Source organism: Symphalangus syndactylus, chromosome 19, assembly GCF_028878055.3.
Source record: "Symphalangus syndactylus isolate Jambi chromosome 19, NHGRI_mSymSyn1-v2.1_pri, whole genome shotgun sequence".
In the NCBI taxonomy this organism is placed as follows: Eukaryota; Metazoa; Chordata; class Mammalia; order Primates; family Hylobatidae; genus Symphalangus; species Symphalangus syndactylus.
In genome coordinates this window covers 45,592,040-45,610,595 of record NC_072434.2, presented here as the reverse complement: position 1 = coordinate 45,610,595, position 18,556 = coordinate 45,592,040, and the positions used below count along the sequence as shown (strand labels likewise).

The window sequence follows — 18,556 nt, the reverse complement described above, 5'->3', positions numbered from 1 at the left end:
TATGGATTTTTAATTTTGCACGGAAATGTTCTGGAGATTGGTTGAACAACAACGTGAATATATGTAACAATACTAAACTGTATGCTTAAAAATGTCTAAGATGGTATATTTTATGTCTATTTTACCACAATCTCTTTCTTTCAAAACGGTTTAATATGCTTCTCCCTCTGACACACCTTAATGTGCTTCCACCTCTGCTGAGTCTGCCTGTACCAAAATGCCTCTACTTGATGAGTAAAGCTACTCAGAAGCTTGGAAACCTGATAATGCAGCTGAAATGCCCTGAAAACAGAAAGATTAGCACTTCTTTCCTTCTAATTTACCACAAGTATGCCACAAGACACTGGATATTCAGTTATACGTACTATTCATAAAAGCATTTGTATAGAAAACAGTATTTTCCACATACGGAGTCTCAATCAACTAACAGGATGCCAACCTCTAAAATATGAGCAGACTTCTGGCTCTGGATTAGTCTCTGTATGCAGTTACAAAGGAATTTTAATACTTGTTTTCAGGAAAAAGTATTTATTTTACACCATTACAAAAATATTTAGGCACATAATTTTCATGTTTATGTCACCTGATTTACATACCTCAATTCTTCAGTACCTTTTAACACTAAAAATGGTCATTTGGTAAATAGACTCTAAAATGAAAAAATACTGTGAGAAGCTAACACCTGTAGACAAAAATCAGTTGATCATCAGCATGAGAAAGAAAACATTTGTGAAAAAAATAATCTCTAAAAACATTTTTGTGAGACAATAAATCTAACCAGTAGATTTCTTTCTAAAAAGTATTTTCAAAGAACAAAGCTTTAAAAAAAAAAAAACTACAACACTGTAAACTATATCCTCATACCATGAAGCAGCATCCTGAAAGTAAGACCTAGAAGACTGGCTTAGAAAACAGTAATGGTGCCAGGGACTCACAGTATATGACAACTGAGGCAGGCCTGGAAGCAGGGGCAGCATGGGGTCAAGTGCTTTCAATTCAGAGAGGAGAAAAGGAATGCTGGCCTTTCCAGGAGCCATCTTAAGGTGAGAAACTGAGAAAGACTTAACTGAATTGCCATTCTAAAATGTAATTATCTTTCTTTAAGATAGAAAATAATTTTCCTGGCCGGACATGTGGCATACACCTGTAATCCCAGCACTTTGGGAGGCTGAGACAGAAGGGTTACTTGAGGCCAGGAGTTTGAGACCAGTCTGGCAACAGAGTGAGACCCTGTCTTTACCAGAAAAAAAAAAAAAGGAAGAAACGAGTCAGGCGTAATGGCACATGCCTATAGTTGCAGCTACTTAGCAGGCTAAGGCAGGAGGATCACTTGAGCCTAGGAGTTTGAGACTGTGGTGAGCTGCTATGATCACGCCATTACACTCCAGCCTGGCTGGCGACAGAGCAAGACTTTTTTTTTTTTTTTTTTTTTTTTTTAAAAAGGAGGAGGAGTAGGGGCAAGAAAATAATTTTCCTTTATTAAAATGTACCATCACAATATAAAAGCAATTTTGTTCTTTTTTAAAAATAGGTAGAATCACCTGCATCATGTAATGGCCATAATTGTGTCCAGTAGATATTTTTAAAAAAGAAAACACAGTGAACAGAAACTGCTACCTAAGGATTCTAGAGGCAATGAGATACAGGGTCCTGTTTTTCAGGATATACCATATTGCCCAAGCCTCTAGCATTTACGGAACATAAATTAAGAATCTTGTTTTGCCTTGAGTCTCACCATGAAATAATGACACGGTAGCCACATTTGCTGAGTGCCTAATATGTACCAGGCATTGGGCTAAGTAGTTTCATATCCATGTCTCATTTATTCCGAACTTTTTTCCTCAGGGAGAGAAAAATCAATTACAGTCTTGTTCATAGGGAAAACCAAACTTACAGTTTTGGGAAAGCAAGAACATCTACAGTAGAGGAGGAGGCCTCAAGCTACTTACAGAATTCTAAGAGCTGTGTTGCTATCTCAGAGCTAGAAGATTAACTAATATGAGTTACAAAAGTCCTCTCAGATTAAAAAAATGCTTTAGCTGTGTGGGGCACCCCTAAAATCAGTGATACTCATAACTGTGCAGGCAGCTCTTGGTTACAAAATCACGGACTCCTTTCATCTGTCTCCTTTCTCCCACTCAGGGTCCAGGTTACAATATCTGGCGAAAGAATTACACACTCCTTGAAAGCAAGAACCATGTCTTGTTTATCTTTTTTCCAGAGCTTAGCAAAATACTTGGCATACAACAGCTGCTCACTAAATCTGTGCTCACTGAACGAGGCTGTAAAGCAAGGCAGGCCCAAAGTCCTGGGGTGCCATTTCAAACCAATTCAATGTGAAACTCCACTGTTTCTCCGTGAGGATCCTGCACCAGCTGTACTGACCAAAACCCTCCATGGACTCTTGATAAAACAGGACTACCAAAAGCGTGTAAATGCACTTTTTAAAAAAAAAACTAGGTGCAAACTGGAGCCTATAAATGATTGACTCATAAAGTCCACAGCCACATGGGGCAATTAAAACTCAACGGGACATGGTGGCAATGTGTGGCCTGGCCAACTAGGGTTATTCCAATCCATTTAGCCTTGACTAGAAGCAGACTGGCCAAAGAGGGCCTCACCTACATTGAACAGGAGCCACTAGTCATAGAATTTGTCTTTTGGAATACCACAGCTCATCTGTCTCAGTGGGCAAATTAAGGATTTAACTCTGTATTGCCTCTTTTTCTCCCAAGAGGCAGTTAACAGGACAAAGAATTTCTGCCCAGTAAATATCAAACACGGGGCAAAAACCAGACTTTCTGGGAGGTGCCACAGTACCAGGTAAATCCCCAGCATATTATAACACGCCTGCAATAATCAAAACACAAACTCCAAAAGACTATTCAGTCTCCAGCTTGTTCACCCTGCTCCATCTTGCAATGCTGGTTAGCGGCTGAAGGAGGCATCCAGGAAGCAGAACACAGACAGGGCAGAAGTTGCTGTACTGCTCTGGTCAGCCAGAAGTTTCAGCATAAGCCAGGGCTCCCAAGGCACAGAAGCCTGTCACGTGCATTTAGTGAAGCTGTAACTACACAATGTTCTCAAATACTCCTGAAGAGGTGACAGATCTCCTAGGGAACATGACCCCCAAGAGGCAATTCAACTCCTGGTGGGGCTCTAGCCCAACACCTGTTAAAGACACCCAAAAGCCTTTCATGAAGAAATATTCTACAACAAAAATTATTCAAAGGTCCCTCCTTCATGTTGCTGACAGAAGGAACAGAATCACTAAAAATAGCTCTCACTATGCCCTTTCACTGTACCTAAGCAAAACCAGGAAGTGGTGGCAACATTTACAGCCAGAAGTGCATTACCAAGTAAAGTCAGCCTGGAAGTGGGATAAGGGTTCCAGGACAGGGTAACCTGTCACTCTTCCTGATTTGCAAAGCATGCTCCTCTCTGACACCAAATTCAGTCAACTGCTTGCTTTTTTGAAAGTGCTCAAGTGAACTCAGAATCTGTTTCCTTACTCCCTCAGAGGGGAAGGGCGGTTAATTAAATAGCCGCATAGTTCAATAAAAAGGACATGGGTTTGATGTGTTAGCAAGTCATCCTTCTCTGAGTTTTGTTTTCTCATTGGTAAAATAGGGAGAGTAAGACCCATATGACACAAGATAATATCCTTTACTCCCAGTGGAATTTCCTCAGGTCAGAAGATGCTAGAAAAAAGTGAGTCTAAGGCTCTTAATGAAGCTTGTAACTTGGGAGTTGGCTGCAGGGATAATTCTAGGGACACAGCACCACCAGCCAAGCTTTAGTAAAGACAAGCCAAAAGAGAAAGACAGGAATATGAAAATGATCTCAATATAAATTTGCAAATCAAAAAAAAATCAAAACCCTAACTGTTTAGTTCAACAGAGTCCAGTGGATTCCAAACCCAATGAAATAGACACTGGTGTGTGCATTAGTGCAAAGGTACCAAATCTCTTGCACACTGGCTGCACAACTGGCCTGAGCAAACACACTAATCCTCAAAGTCAATGGATATCTCTGAGTCAAGTCATAGGATTATGTTTGAGTTAACACCTCCACCTTCCAGATTACCCCAAGAGGCAATTTAGGCAGTGCCCATTCACAGCTGCTCTCCCAAAATGCAGCATTGGTTTTGAGAGTTGGCAAGCTCAGTAGATGAGCCAAGGGACATATGATGTAGGTGAGAATGTTGAAAGGAGGGAAGTTTGCTCATTGCTCATGCCATTTAAGAAGGAAGATGATAGCTCTAACACTGACACTGCCAGAGAAAAACCAACCATTGACAATACAAAGACGTCTAACCAGCCTTTCCCCTCAAACCAATAAATTCAGAAATGTGGGACCTCATCATATTCATCCAAAGAGCAACCAAACCCAAAGGAAGGAGGCAAGGGAAAACAGACGTGCCTGTCTGCAATTCTCACTTAGAGAGGGAGTCAATGCTGAGCTGCACTGGTTTACAAAACACAGCTCTTTACTTGTACCTCATCTCACATTGCAGCATTTGGATTCACACTATTGTCGGGTAGGTAGCGCAGGTGTTTTTAATCCAATTTACAGATTTGCAGCTTTTGAGTGCTGAAACAACTTACTCCTAGTGACATCTTCTGAATAAATTAACAGAGCTAAATTCTCAACCTTACCTCAGTCACTATGGCAGGAGTGAGATGTTTCAACTACCTCTGCAAACATCTCTGTAACTCCAGCATTTAGCACAATGCCTGGCACATATACTTAAAACATTTTAGTTGAATCAATAAATCAAATAGATGAAAAATTAGTAAAAGGCCTACTTTCTCACCCCCTTCATTATCCCCATTCTACACAACAAAAAAAGAACATGTTTTCAAGGAATGCACTCTGCTCATCCTATGAAAGTCAGGGAAGCCAACACAGATAGCAATACACTTCAAAGCCCCACATATTTTTATAGTGCCAAAGTTGTTTTCCTTGGCAAATGGAATGATGATATGATGAAGACAATGCAATCATAAGAAATAAGATTCAAAGAAGAGAAATTTCACATATTCGTCTGCATTTCCAGCAGAGGAAAGGCTAAACTGCCTCCAGATGCAGCAACAATTTGAATGATGAAGCTCCAGTTGGCAAACATTATATATGCAGCTCTCAGGGACACCTGGATATCAAATTATGAAATAAAACACTTTCGAAACACTGATGTTTCACTGTCAGCATAGAAGAAAAATAAATTAAAAAGCCCAGTACATTTTCCAGTCTGATATAAATTAATTCAAACAACATATTTAAAATAGAGTCAATTATAAGTTTCTCTCATCATAAAATTTTAAAAGGCAGCAATCAATCCTCAGATTGTACAAGTGCAAAGGAATGGTTATTTCCTCCATAATCAAGACACCTCAGTGTCTGTGTAGGAATTGCCAGTGTTCTGAGTTGATTAAAAACTTAGGCCTACGTATTGGATGAAGCAATCCTCTGGTCACACTGCTCCTTTCCCCTTAATGTCCAGCTTGTTATTAGCCTCTGACTGTTTGCTCAGCTGCTCTTCAGTGAAAGTGATATAGGAATACACCAGGCTCCCAGCAATGCTGCAAAACAGAAAACCACTATCAGAGATGGAGGAAGGGAGGGTTTTAGTGTAAACACTCTACTTGTTAAAAAAAACTGACACCAAAAAATTAGATGAAGGGTAAAGTTTCACAGTGGGGAAATTCATACAATGAAGCACTATGCATCTATTAAAATGGTATAAAATAAAAACAGGCATTGACACATTAAATTTTATAAGACAGTTTAAATCTTTATGATAAAATGTATCATAAAACATCAAGCATTGTCTAATCCCATTTTATTTAAATGAACATCAATATGTATATCAATATGCACTGGAATAGACAAAAGTCTATAAGGAACACACCAAGAATATTAACAGTGGTTACAGCTGGATGCTGACATTACAGGTAAATTTTTACTTGTATTTTTTGCGTTTTGAAAAATAGGCATTAATAGGAAACATCCCAAATTAGTTAAATATGCAGACCCTAGGAGATTCACAGAGCTGATTTTTCTCTGACTAAAAGCAAGTTCACAGTGGGGAACTTATCATCTGGGCCATCAGCCTATGACAGGTGGTTGCTGGTACCCCTCACTTATCCATCGCACCTACCACCAGGAAGGATCCCTCTTTGGTGACAGTGATTACTTGGTTCATTCTCTGTGGGGACCTCAAACTCACCTAGGATACACAGCCTCCTACCCTATTCACTAAGTGGAAAGTAGGCTGGAGGAGCTCACCGATCTGACCACTCCTGCCCTGCCCTCCCTGGCTCTTCCACTGAGATTGCCACCCAGGACTCCCTTGGATTTCAGCCAGCTGGATGCCTGACCTGGGCTCCAATTCTTCTGCCCTGGTTTTGGCCCTCATCTTCTGCCTGACCACTTGACTCATGAACTTGCCAATTATTTAAAATTAGTTCTGTTCTCCTCTGGGCTCTGACGTCAGCCCCAGACCAGCTGCAGAAGGGTGAGAGATGCCTAGCTCTTGTTCCCACTAGGAAGAAAACGGGATCAGGCACTGGCACTTGTTCTTTACTGCACACGCTCGCATAATACTAGCCATTCTCTGAGACTCCAATCAACCCAAAATAAAGCCTTTTCCAATTTAAGCTTCCCAACCAGATTCTTCCTTTTTCTCATCTGCACCTCACAGCACTTAAGAACAATCAAATTATTAAAGTCTACCTGTCAAGCATTTTATTTACATTTCCTGTTTTTGCAATATTCCTGCAAGGTACAATATCCCTCCAAGGTGTCCATTTTATAGATGAGGAAAGTCCCAGAATCATAAGATAAATTGCTCAGGGTCACAAAGCATCCTAATGATGGACCAGAATAAAACCTAGGTTAGTCTTTCTCCACTCCAACTGCTGCCTCCCTTATGACCCTTGTGCCACTGAATATTAGTTATCCATCCTCACTTTGTCCTTATCATCTTGTTAATTTCCCATGGACTTAATTCTTTTAGCTGTACAGAGTCTCTTGCAATTGGCCTGGCACTTTTTAGCAACACAGTAAGTTCGGCAACTGCTGAATTGAGTATCCCCTATCACCCCACTTGAGGAAAGGGGCCTCATGAACCCAATTCTTACACTTTTTTTGTCTTTTTCCCCCCTTTCTGTGGAAAACAGGGTCTCGCTATATTGCCCAGGCAGGTCGTGAACTCCTGGGCTCAAGCTATCCTCCCACCTCTACCTCCCTAAGAGCTAGGATTACAGGTGTGAGCCACTGCGCCTAGCATGAACCCAATTCTTATGCCAATGTTCATAGAGCTTCATCTTTTCCTTCATCTAGCAGCTTTTTCCCATTTAATTTTTTCTGGAATTTGATATGACTCTCCTAGAAACTTTTCTGGTTTTTCTAGTACCTCAGGTAGATTACTTCCCTGGTAGCTGGCCTGGACCCAAGAAGATGGCTTACTGAAGTCTTTTTTGACTGAAGCTAAAAGTTTTTTAAAGTTCGCATGTACATCCATCCACATGACAATCAATTTCCCTTTGCCTCCAAACCCAACCCAAAACAAAGTAGAAGGGCTACCTCTCCTTTCTTTCATCCTACCTTCCGCTAGCTTCCCCTTCCCACAACAACCTAAAAAATAAAAATGCTTTCTCATTTTTCCTGTTAAGATGATCTTTGATGTTCATATTAACCCTATTTAAACTGGATAGGAATACTGGGGAAGCATAGGATAGAAGAAGACAAAGAATGTCCTGGAATTTATTCCAGGCTTAGCCCTAATGATAATTCCAGACCCTATATTCCCAGTATAGTCAGTGTATTAAAAAAACATTGACTCTACAGTTAGGTCTTCGTTCAAATCCTGAATGCACTATAGGTTGAGTATCTCTTATCTAAAATGCTTGGGACCAGAAGTGTTTCCAATTTCAAATTTTGGAATATCTGCATTATACTTACCAGCCGAGCATCCAAATCCCAAATCTGAAATGTTCCAAAGAGCATTTCCTTTGAGCGTCCTGTTAGCATTCAAAAATTCCAGATTTTGGAGCATTTTGGATCACAGATGTTCAATCTACACTAGCTATGTGACCCTGGGCAAATTAATTAATCCATTTTTGCATTCATCAAATAAGAATAATGTTATCTATCTAAGCTTGTCTGAGGATTAGAGATTACACGGATAATCTTCTCTTCATTCTCTTCTCCCCTACCTTCCCTGTCAGCCCTGACACTCACAGACCAGAGGGGAGATGTACTGCTGACAAAAAGTAAGGTACTATAAGTATAAACGTCTTACTCCATTTGGGTTGCTATAACAAAATACCATAAATCGTGGCTTATAAACAACAGAAATTTATTTCAGTCCTAGAGGCTGGGGAGTCTAAGATCAAGGCAGGTTCAGTGTCTAGAGAGGGCTCTCTTTCTGGTTCACAGACAGTATCTTCTCATCATGCTCTGGGATCTCTTACATAAGGGCACTAATCTCATTCATGAGGATGCCAACTCCATGACCTAATCACCTCCCAAAGCCCTACCTCCGAATACTATCACTTTGGGAGTTGAGAGTTCAGCAAACTGGGGGAACACAAACATTCAGACCATAGAGCAAGGAGATGTAACATTATGAAAGAGGGGGCACACTATTGCCACATGGTTGTAACTTGAGGCAACGATAAAATATTTTTAATTTCGTCTTTATTACTGACTCGATCATTATCAAATACAGATTTTCAGAAAGGGCAATTCATGAACCACCTGAAGAGAACTGAATATTCATCAATGAGCATACTATGTGTGACGCAGTGATGAGTAAACACTTTGGAAAGGAACTATAATTTGCTCTCTAGCAGCTTTGGGGAAGGGGAAAACTAGAAGGAAGGGAAAGGGAAAATGAGGAAAAGCCCAGATTTGAAGGGGAGAGGGGTTATATCTGAATTTTTATACATCACTACCAAACGATTCTAAATCAGGATCTTCTACTACTTCAAACAGAGACCCTTTAACTAATCTACTGGCTCCATAAATATTCACATTAAAGTTGATACCTTCTGGTACTATGAAATTGGTGTTAATACATTAGATCATCCTAAATATTCATTTTTTCTGCCTGCCTTGGCCTCCCAAAGTGGCACTACCAACTCTTAACTCACAGAGACCTCTGTGGCAGACACAGCTGGGAGACAACTAGAAGAAAAAGACAAAGCTACAGTTCCTGAGACAGAGGCCTTGTTAGGATACTGCAAATCTGACTGGAATGTGCCAAACTGCTTCCAAATCTATTGAATCTACTAAATCTACTTCATCTGCTCTGATCCACTTTTGATCTTCAAAAGCAAGGCAAACACAGTCTACTTCTCCTAAACCTACAGTCATGGACATATTCATTAGCCCCCGACAATGAGATATCCATTCCAAAAATATACACTAAAAATGCTTTCAATATAGCAACCCCGTGGCCAGGGAACAACAGTCCTGACGTCCACCACCAAGCCCAGGTAATTTTGTAATTTTTTTTGTAGAGACAGGGTTTCACAATGTCACCCAGACTAGTCTCAAACTCCTGGGCTCAAGCAATCTGTCCACCTCAGCCTCCCAAAGTGTTGGGATTATAGGAATAAGCCACTATGCCCAACCTCTCCCTGCTTCTTAAGAAGCATTATGTAGAGACATTAAATATGTAGCACATAGAAGGCACTCCACACGTTTAATAATGAAGAAATGTTCCATTAATTTAATAGCCTAACCTTATTGTGACACTATTTGAATATCCAATTCCGATTTTTCAATTTAATTAAATATTTTTACTTACCTGATATTTAAACCAATGAAGTTTGTCCACGTGAAAATATAATCTCCACCAAAGACCATTCCAATATAAGTTATTAATATATTCTAAAAATAAAAATAGTAATATACTGTTACATAGGTTTAACTGAGCTTCTTACATATATATAAAACTCATCCAAATATCTGTCCTTAAAATACAAAAACAAATAAACAAAAGACAAACAACAAAAACCCACCAACCCTAATAAGAGTAGAGTATAAGGAAGAACACTATAAAGGAATCAGTGACATTAGCCTCTTCTCAATCGATTTCTCCAGAAGATAAATGCTTTTGCCAATACTGAAGAATACTACCAACAGAATGGGAGAAAATATTCACAAACTATGCATTGGACAAAGGCCTAATATCCAGAACTGATAAGCAACCTAATTCAACAAACACAACCCCATTAAAAGATGGGCAAAGGACATGAACAGATATTTCTCAAAAGAAAACATACATGCAGCAAACAAATATATGAAAAAAGACTCATCGCCAATCATCAGAGAAATACAAATCAAAACCACAATGTGATACCATCTCATAGCAGTCAGAATGTCTATTATTAAAATGTCAAAAAGCAACAGATGTTGGCGAGGTTGGGGAGAAAAAGGAATGCTTATTTATACACTGCTGGGGGGAATGTAGATTTAGTTCGGCCACTGTGGAAAGCAGTGTGGACATTTATCAAAGAACTTAAAAGAGAACTACCATTTGACCCAGCAATCCCACTACTGGGTTATATCCCCAAAGGAAAATCAATTGTTCTACCAAAGAGACACATGTACTCTTATGTTCACTGCAGCATGATTCCCAGTAGCAAAGACATGCAATCAACCAAGATGCCCATTAATGATGGACTGGATTAAGAAAATGTGGTACATATACATCATGGAGTACAATGCAGCCATAAAAAAGAAAGAAATCATGTCCTTTACAGCAACATGGATGCAGCAGGAGGCCATTGTCCTAAGCAAACTAACGTAGGAACAGAAAACCAAACACCACCTGCTCTCACTTGAAAGTGGGAGCTAAACACCGAATGTACATGGATACAAGGATGGGAGCAATAGACACTGGGGGCTACTTGAGGTGGGAGGGTAAAAGGGGGGTGTGAGTTGGAAGACTAGCTGTTGAGTGCCATGCTCACTACCTAGGTGACAGGACTGTTTGTACACCAGGCCTCAGTGACACACAATTTACCCATGTAACAAACCTGCACATGCACCCCCAGAACCTAAAATATCTTTGCCTCTTCTTCTAAAATGGAAAAAAGGGAATGGTGGGGACTTTACCAATATAATGACTGTTTTTAGAGGAATCTTCCTTAGTATCTTAAGAAAACACATGGGAAGTCATCTCAAGATATTATACCTAAAATCACTTCTGACACTCCCAGGTGCAAACATCTTCTGGCTCCCTTTTAATTATCCTAAGACCATAAAAACAAAAAATAAGTTTCTAAAATTTAAACTAGAGGCTGAATATCCCTTATCAGGTCCCAAATAGTTGGGACCTGAAATATTTCAGATTTCAGATTTTGTAATATTTCCACTACACTTACCAGGTGAATATCTCAAATTCAAAAATCCAAATGCCTCAATGATTATTTCCCTTGAATATCATGTTGGCATTCAAAGAGTTTTAGATTTTGGAGCAAGCATTTTGGATTTCAGATTTGGGGTTGCAGGAAATCAAAAAATTTTACCTCCAAATATTTTCTTAACATACAGTAATTAAGATAGCTGTCAGAAAGCCAGCAAAAAGAAGTAGCTCTGCAAAGCTGTCTTTTGTGAGGGAAATTTACATTTGTAGAAAAATCTACACTGACAGCAGCCAGGCCTCCCCTTGTCCAGATCTAGGAAACATTAACTGAGAGTCTGACACCTTTCAAGGTCTAAAAAAGCATTTATCATCTATTCTCTCCAAGGGCTGCTACCTGTGAGGTTTCATCTGTATAACAAGACCACTTTTACTAGCCAAGCCTCCTCTTCTCTCCCTCCTATAACCTATTTTGCCCAATCTAAGCCCCCATTCTTTCTGTAACTTCAAGAGAGTATATAAGCTTCTACACTCCACTGGGGGTTTAGGTAGTCACTCTGCAATATTCTCCATACACACATTAATAAATTAGATACCTTTTCTTTTACTAGTCTGTCTTTTGTGAGCTGATTTTTAAGCAAATTTTCCCTTCGTCCCTACAGTTTTGACGCAGTAAGCAGGGTCACCAAAGCTGTTCTGCTCTTTTGGAAGCTGCAGCAAAGATAATCCAGGACCTCACCAGCCAGCATAAGGATAAAAATTTCTTACCAGCCAGGCTCCAGACCTCTTTCTCCCTGTGGAATCTGGTCAAGTGGATGGTAAAAAAACAATCAGTTTCTTTTTCCTCTCCAAAATCTTTTTTTTAATTTTTTGCCACCAGGTCTCACTCTGTCTCTCAAGTTGGAGTGCAGTGGCACAATCTCAGCTCACTGCAATCTCTGCCTCTTAGGCTCAAGCAATCCTCCCACCTCAGCATCCCAAGCAGCTGGGACCACAGGTGTGCACCACCATGCCTGGCTAATTTTTTGTATTTTTGGTAGCAATGAAGTTTCACCATGTTGCCCAGGCTGGTGTTGAGCTCCTGAGCTCAGGCAATCCACCCGCCTCAGCCTCCCAAAGTGCTGGGATTATAGGAGTTGAGCCACCACACCCACCTATAGAGCTACAGAGCCCAAATCTTGATTAATGGGAGAAAAAGATTTGTGTGACAAGTCTTGGTTATAGCTTTTGGTTCTCTGTGGCATGAATATTCAAATTGTTTGATTCCTTTCTTCCTCAAAATAGTCTTTTCCTTTATCTTTGTCTTTCTGTGTTGCTCTGTCTTAAAAATTAGGGTACTGCTTGAGGTTCTCTTGTCATTTTATGCCCTTGAAAGTTTGACTTCTGATCAAGTGGAAGCACTCTCTTTTGGTCTCTGCCATCTGGGAACATGATTTCTGAGTCACGTCAGGTGGCCAGCCTAAAAATGGCTAGAAACCCAAGACTTTGTTCCAAATGTGTCAAGCTCTTAGGACAGTCTGTCATAAAAAGTCTCATCTACAAGGGGCTTTTGTCATCTCAACCTTTGTTGCCTGGTTAGTACTAAAAAAGTCCAGTCCCATGAGGGCCTACTTACTGTCACAGATTAACAGGTCTGTGACTGGTGGTACCCCACATATTTGTGGGTTACTGGAGACCATCTGTGATAATTAGAATCTTTCACTATCTGAGCCTATTCCTGGCAATACATTTTTTTTTTGGGGGGGGGGCATGGGAACTTTGGGATAGGCTATTCTATGCCCTTTCCAAGAAAACATTTCTAAACCTAAAAAATTACATCCTAGGTTTTCCACAGACTATTAGATTGAGTCACTATTAAAATAAGGACACCATTAAAAATTCAACAGCCAAAAGATGGATCCTTTAAATTAGACTCCTAAATTAAAAAAAAAAAAAATTAAGAGATTTCTTATTCTAAACAATTGATGAGAAGGTCACAATTTTTTTAGAAGACACATAATAGTGTCATGGTTAGTCTTAAAAATTTTTCTCTTGACAAAATTAAAAGAGCAAAAATCTGACCTAAAACAAAGTTAAAATCTTTTGTAAGCTCACACTCTCTGCTTTAGATCCCCTGTGGGATTCACAATAAAGGCTGCTGTACTTTATGGCTGGTAATTCAAGTTGTACACTTCTACCACCATAGCCTGGGTTCAATTCCTGGTCAGAGAATCAGCCCCTTTTGGCTCAATATTCATGTGACTTTGACTTTTTGGGGTACCCATTCACCTCTTTAGAGATGCCAGGTACATCCTTAGTTAAGTCATAACTTTGGTTAAGTCTTACTAGTTTCACTTGTGAAGGTATCTTCAATAAAAAAAATTCAAAATGCAAAAATATCACGTTTGTCCCCCCAGCTACAATCTGATAATAGATTTTAAAAGATTTTTTAAAAAGAGCTCTGTGGTTAAAATTCAGCTTAATTAAAAACCGACATTCAAATTATACATGCATATATAATTTAAGAACATATATCCTGGATATATATATACATATATCCTGTTCTTAAATTTTTTTTCAGTAGACTAAAAACTCTTAAAATTATGTTTTCAAAATTAGACTCTTAAATTTTACTTCCTGTCTTAGAAATTGGGCCAGGCACAGAGGCTCACACCTGTAATCCCAGCACTTTGGGAAGCAGAGGTGAGCAAATCACTTGAGCCCAGGAGTTCAAGACTAGCCTGGGCAACACGGCAAAACCCTGTTTCTATAAAAAATAAAATAAAATAAAAACTGGCCAGTCATGCTGACAGGTGTCTGTAGTCCCAGTTACTCAGGAGGCTAAGAAAGGGGGATCAATTGAGCCCAGGAGGTCAAGGCTGCAGTGAGCCATGATTGTGCCACTAAAGCCTGGGCAACAGAGTGAGACCCTGTCTCAAAAATATATATATTTTTCTTCCATTTACTCTTATTCCTTCCTACTCCGCCTTCCTCCTCTTTGCTGTCTTTGGTACAACATAAAAGAATCTAGAGGGGCTTCTAATGATTCAGATCCCTTAAGAAACACAAAAAAAGGTGCCATCTACTCCTTTCTTGTACTGTGGGAGAAACATGACTTGTGTGTGTGTGAGCTGAGTGGTGAGTCATCACTATGGTAAGAGCTACAGTTTTAGAGGTGACTGCTAACAGCTGTTTACAGTAAACAATTATTACTACAAGAGACTACTTGTTTCTTTGTGAGTTTAGATTTAAAAGATGTAGTTTAAATACTTTTAAAAATGTCTTTGTATCAAAGTACACTATACAAGCATTGCATAACCTGGTTTCTTGGCATTTTTCTTTCTGAGCATGTGGGATTCAATGTAAAAGTAAAATTCTACATTTGTAAAGCTCTATGTGTTCTGCCTTTCAACGGTGCCTACTTTCCACATATTTTAATTATTAGGCCCTAAAAACTACAGCTCTACAGATACTTTGTTGACCCTGTTGCTTAATGGGCTCTGCCTTGAGCTCAGTGATCCAGTTAAAAAACAGACTAAATTTTACAATGCCCCTCTAAATAAAATTAGTCCCCTTATAAAATCCTATGATAAGTTCCTATAAGTCTGTTACCTTGATATCCATTTTTAATCTTCCACTAACACATTCAAACTCCTTTTAAAAAATAAAAATTCTCTCTCTGCACTTTAAAATATAATTTACTACCCTATTTTCTCTAAAACACAATAAGGGCTTGGGCCATGTAAGGCAGATAAACTTTAATCTTTTTCACTTACAAAGACAAAGAGTTTAAATCCAACTGTTCTTTTAAACTAGTGAATTTTACTGGTCTTATGGCTAAAATTTAAAAACCAAAGCTATAAAGTCTTTATCTGTGTCCATCTATATTTTTATATATACATGTCTATGTGTATATACTGTCTACATAATATCAAGTTAACTTATAAGTTAGTACTCACAAATTAAATACGCCCAAATAATTTTCAAGTTCACGTGATTTTAGTAATCCTTAATAAATTAAAAGTTTAAAAATTATTAGTAAAATAAAATTAAAATGTCTTCAAATTTTTAGTTTTTTTTTTTTTTTTGGCCTGGTTGGATTGATCAGACAGGTTTATACTCTCTCTACTGAATGTTTAAGGTCACAGAACTGTTACTTCTATAATATTTTTAATGCTTACTTAATTTATCTGTGAGCTTATGTCTGTAAATTTGAGACTTTAGATTCTAATGTCTAGACAAAAAGGTCTGGGGCCAACACCCAGGTCCTGTCCTCCCTAGCCCAACCATGTCTCTCGGCCATACTGAGGATTAACTCCTCCAGGCATTGTGTTCACAGCTCTGTTCTTTGTCTTGCACTCTACATATAGTTAAAATTACTTATTTCCTAGGTTTTTCAGTAAAAATAAGAGTTACTAAGAGATACTATCATAACTAATATATATAATTAAAACTACTAGATACTAAAATAATTCCATATACAAAGTATATTCAAAAAGGAAAATGTGTTTTTTGTAAAAAAGGTTATAAAACACATAAAAATGTGTTTTTGTAAAAAAATAAAAAAGATTTTGCCTAGTATAAACGTTTAAAAAGTTTTTAATTAAAAAAATAAAAACTTTTAAAAATGTTTAAATTTAAGAGGCTATTTAAAAACGTACAAAAATCTTGTGGTCAAACTAAAATTAAATAGATTTATTTACAAGGTTTTATTAAAAATTAACTTTAACATTAATAATATACTAATACAAAAATAAAATCTAATTTTCTCTAATTTTTTTGAGACAGGATCTCACTCTATTGCCCAGGCTGGAGTGCACTGGTGTGATCTCAGCTCACTGCAACCTCTGCCTCCCGGGTTCAAGTGATTCTCCTGTCTCAGCCTCCCAAGTAGCTGGGACTACAGGTGCATGCCACCATGCTCAGCTAATTTTTGTATTTTTTGGTAGAAGCAGGTTTCACTGTGTTGGCCAGGCTGGTCTAAAACTCCTGGCCTCAAGTGATCCCCCTGCCTTGGCCTCCCAAAGTGCTGGGATTACAGACGTGAGCCACCAAGCCCGGGCAGTTTTCTCTTTCAAACAAAATTTTCATGTAGTATTAATAAAAAATAATTTTTAAAATTTTATTTACCTTCTAAATAAATTACAAAAAACAAAGAGGGGGTAGAGGGAAAAACAGATTCAGTATGACTCATGGTATCTTTATTATGTCTTGTAAGTCTCCACCAAGAGTAAAAGGTTTTGCTTTTTAAAATCTTTAAATTATCACGTTGACTAAATAAATGATATCTTTTAGTGGCCTGTAATCCTGTTTTAAACCTTTGTTATCTGACATATTTCCCCAAATCAAAATTTCAAATTCAGTTTTTTTGACCTCAAACTACCTTTTTAGATAATAGGGCCCCTAGAAGTCCAAGAAAAACCTATTAGTCTTATTTAGTATGTTAAAATCAAATGGAAATCATTAAAAAGAAGGTGCTTAACTTTCTCTGTGTTATATTTATATAAATGTGTTATTAATATATGTTCTAAACCTGTATGAGATTCCTAAAGATTTGAAATGTCTTCAGATATATTATCAGTAATAATTACGTTAAATTGGTATATGCCAATGAAATAATCAAATTTCCTTGTCAATTGTATAACTATTCTAAGATGTTTGTTGTGCACTGACAATTATTGTTTTACTTTGATTCTTCTCAAAATGCAGTTTACAATCGGGTAGCGTTCCAAAATTTGCTTCTTCTTCAGAGAAATTAATAAAAAAGACCCTGATAAGTAGCTGTAAATACAGGTTTCTGGTAACTTTATTGATCAGACCATTAGACTAGGTAAAAACTTTCAGTACTCTAGTTAACAAACTGAAGTATTCATGAGGATTGCTAACCTAACATCCAGCAGAATAAGAATTACATGGAATTGCATTAGTAAAAGACTAATTTTTATGACTTCAAAAAAAATGCTGTGTTTTCCAGAGTCAAAAAACTTTTTTTTCTTTTAAACTATTTATAATTTATAACAATTGGGTAAAATATACTTTGTGGACAAATATAAAACATCTTTCTAACTAATTTCTCCAAATTTAAAAACTATAAATACTCTTATCAGAATATAATTATTTAGATAAGTTCAATGCACATCTGTTTTCTTTGTAACAGGACACAGTTAGAGACACTGGTTATTTTGCCAAGGCTTTCACTAAAATAACATATTTTCAGATATGACCAGACTACTTTAAGAAATTAAAGTTGACTTTATAAAGCCAGTAAAAAGACCCTTGGCTACACAGTTCCTTTATAAGCTTCCTGACCTGTGATAAAAAATGTAACTTTCTGACAGGCCAAGGGATCTCAAGTTATTTTATGATATCAAAAGGAGAAAGATTCACCCAATTTGTTACAGGTATTAGAGTCTAGTGGCAAATGCTTGGCTTAGCCTCCTGGCCTTGAGGCTTTTAAAAGTCTAATAATCTAAGATTCCTTATTAAAAAGCTCCAACAAAACTAATCTAAGAAGAGCCTATATGGCCAATCACTATTCTTATTACACTTTATACAATAAGCAGGCCAAGTATAATAAGACTAAAACTTAGTTTACAAATAAATTGATCCTACTATGATTTATCTTTGGTAAAAACGGGAGACTAGAGGAAAAAAATTATGTTTCAAATAAAACTATAGCACATCTGTTTAAATTAGATTCTAGCCTCATTCACTGTTATTGTTTTTATTATTTCTCTAATATTTAGACTAAAACCTAAATTCTTTCCTGGCTACAAGTTTCCAAACTAACATTTTCAAATTTTTCTTCCATTTTTGACTTTAAGCCACTGAAAGTTAAAACTGGGCTTTTCTTAAAGCCGTACAAACTGAAACTAGAAAACTTAAACTTCAGGAAAAATCACAAGTTATATACAAACAGCCTTCATGCCTACTGATGTATAAACTACTCAGAAAGTTCACTTCAATACTGATTTGAACTATAATCCAGTAAAATCTGTCAGATTGCCACTGCAATCTGAAGATACTTCAAGGACTCTAAAAAACTCTTTACACTACCCCAGACATTAACCTTCATTTTTTCTTCTGTTTCCATAAAAACACCTCTTATTAAAGATCTGTTTGCCTTCATCATACAGAGGCCTAGTGTGTCTACAATGCCACCTCCTAAAATGGGACACAAATGTTTAAACTAATCCATTC

At 37.8% G+C, this 18,556-nt stretch overlaps 1 protein-coding gene across 1 annotated transcript in view; it reads right to left on the bottom strand.

Annotated features, from left to right (window-relative positions):
• Positions 1-511: 511 nt before the first annotated feature.
• Positions 512-18,556, bottom strand: part of SLC35D1 (solute carrier family 35 member D1) — a 49,315-nt gene continuing 31,270 nt past the window's right edge. Inside the window, exons 11-12 of the mRNA XM_055235103.2 lie at positions 9,818-9,900; positions 512-5,582 (exon numbers count right to left, since the gene is read on the bottom strand). Of these exons, the coding sequence (XP_055091078.1) occupies positions 5,474-5,582; positions 9,818-9,900 (192 nt within the window). The 3' untranslated portion in view covers positions 512-5,473. The remainder of the gene's footprint in view (positions 5,583-9,817; positions 9,901-18,556) is intronic.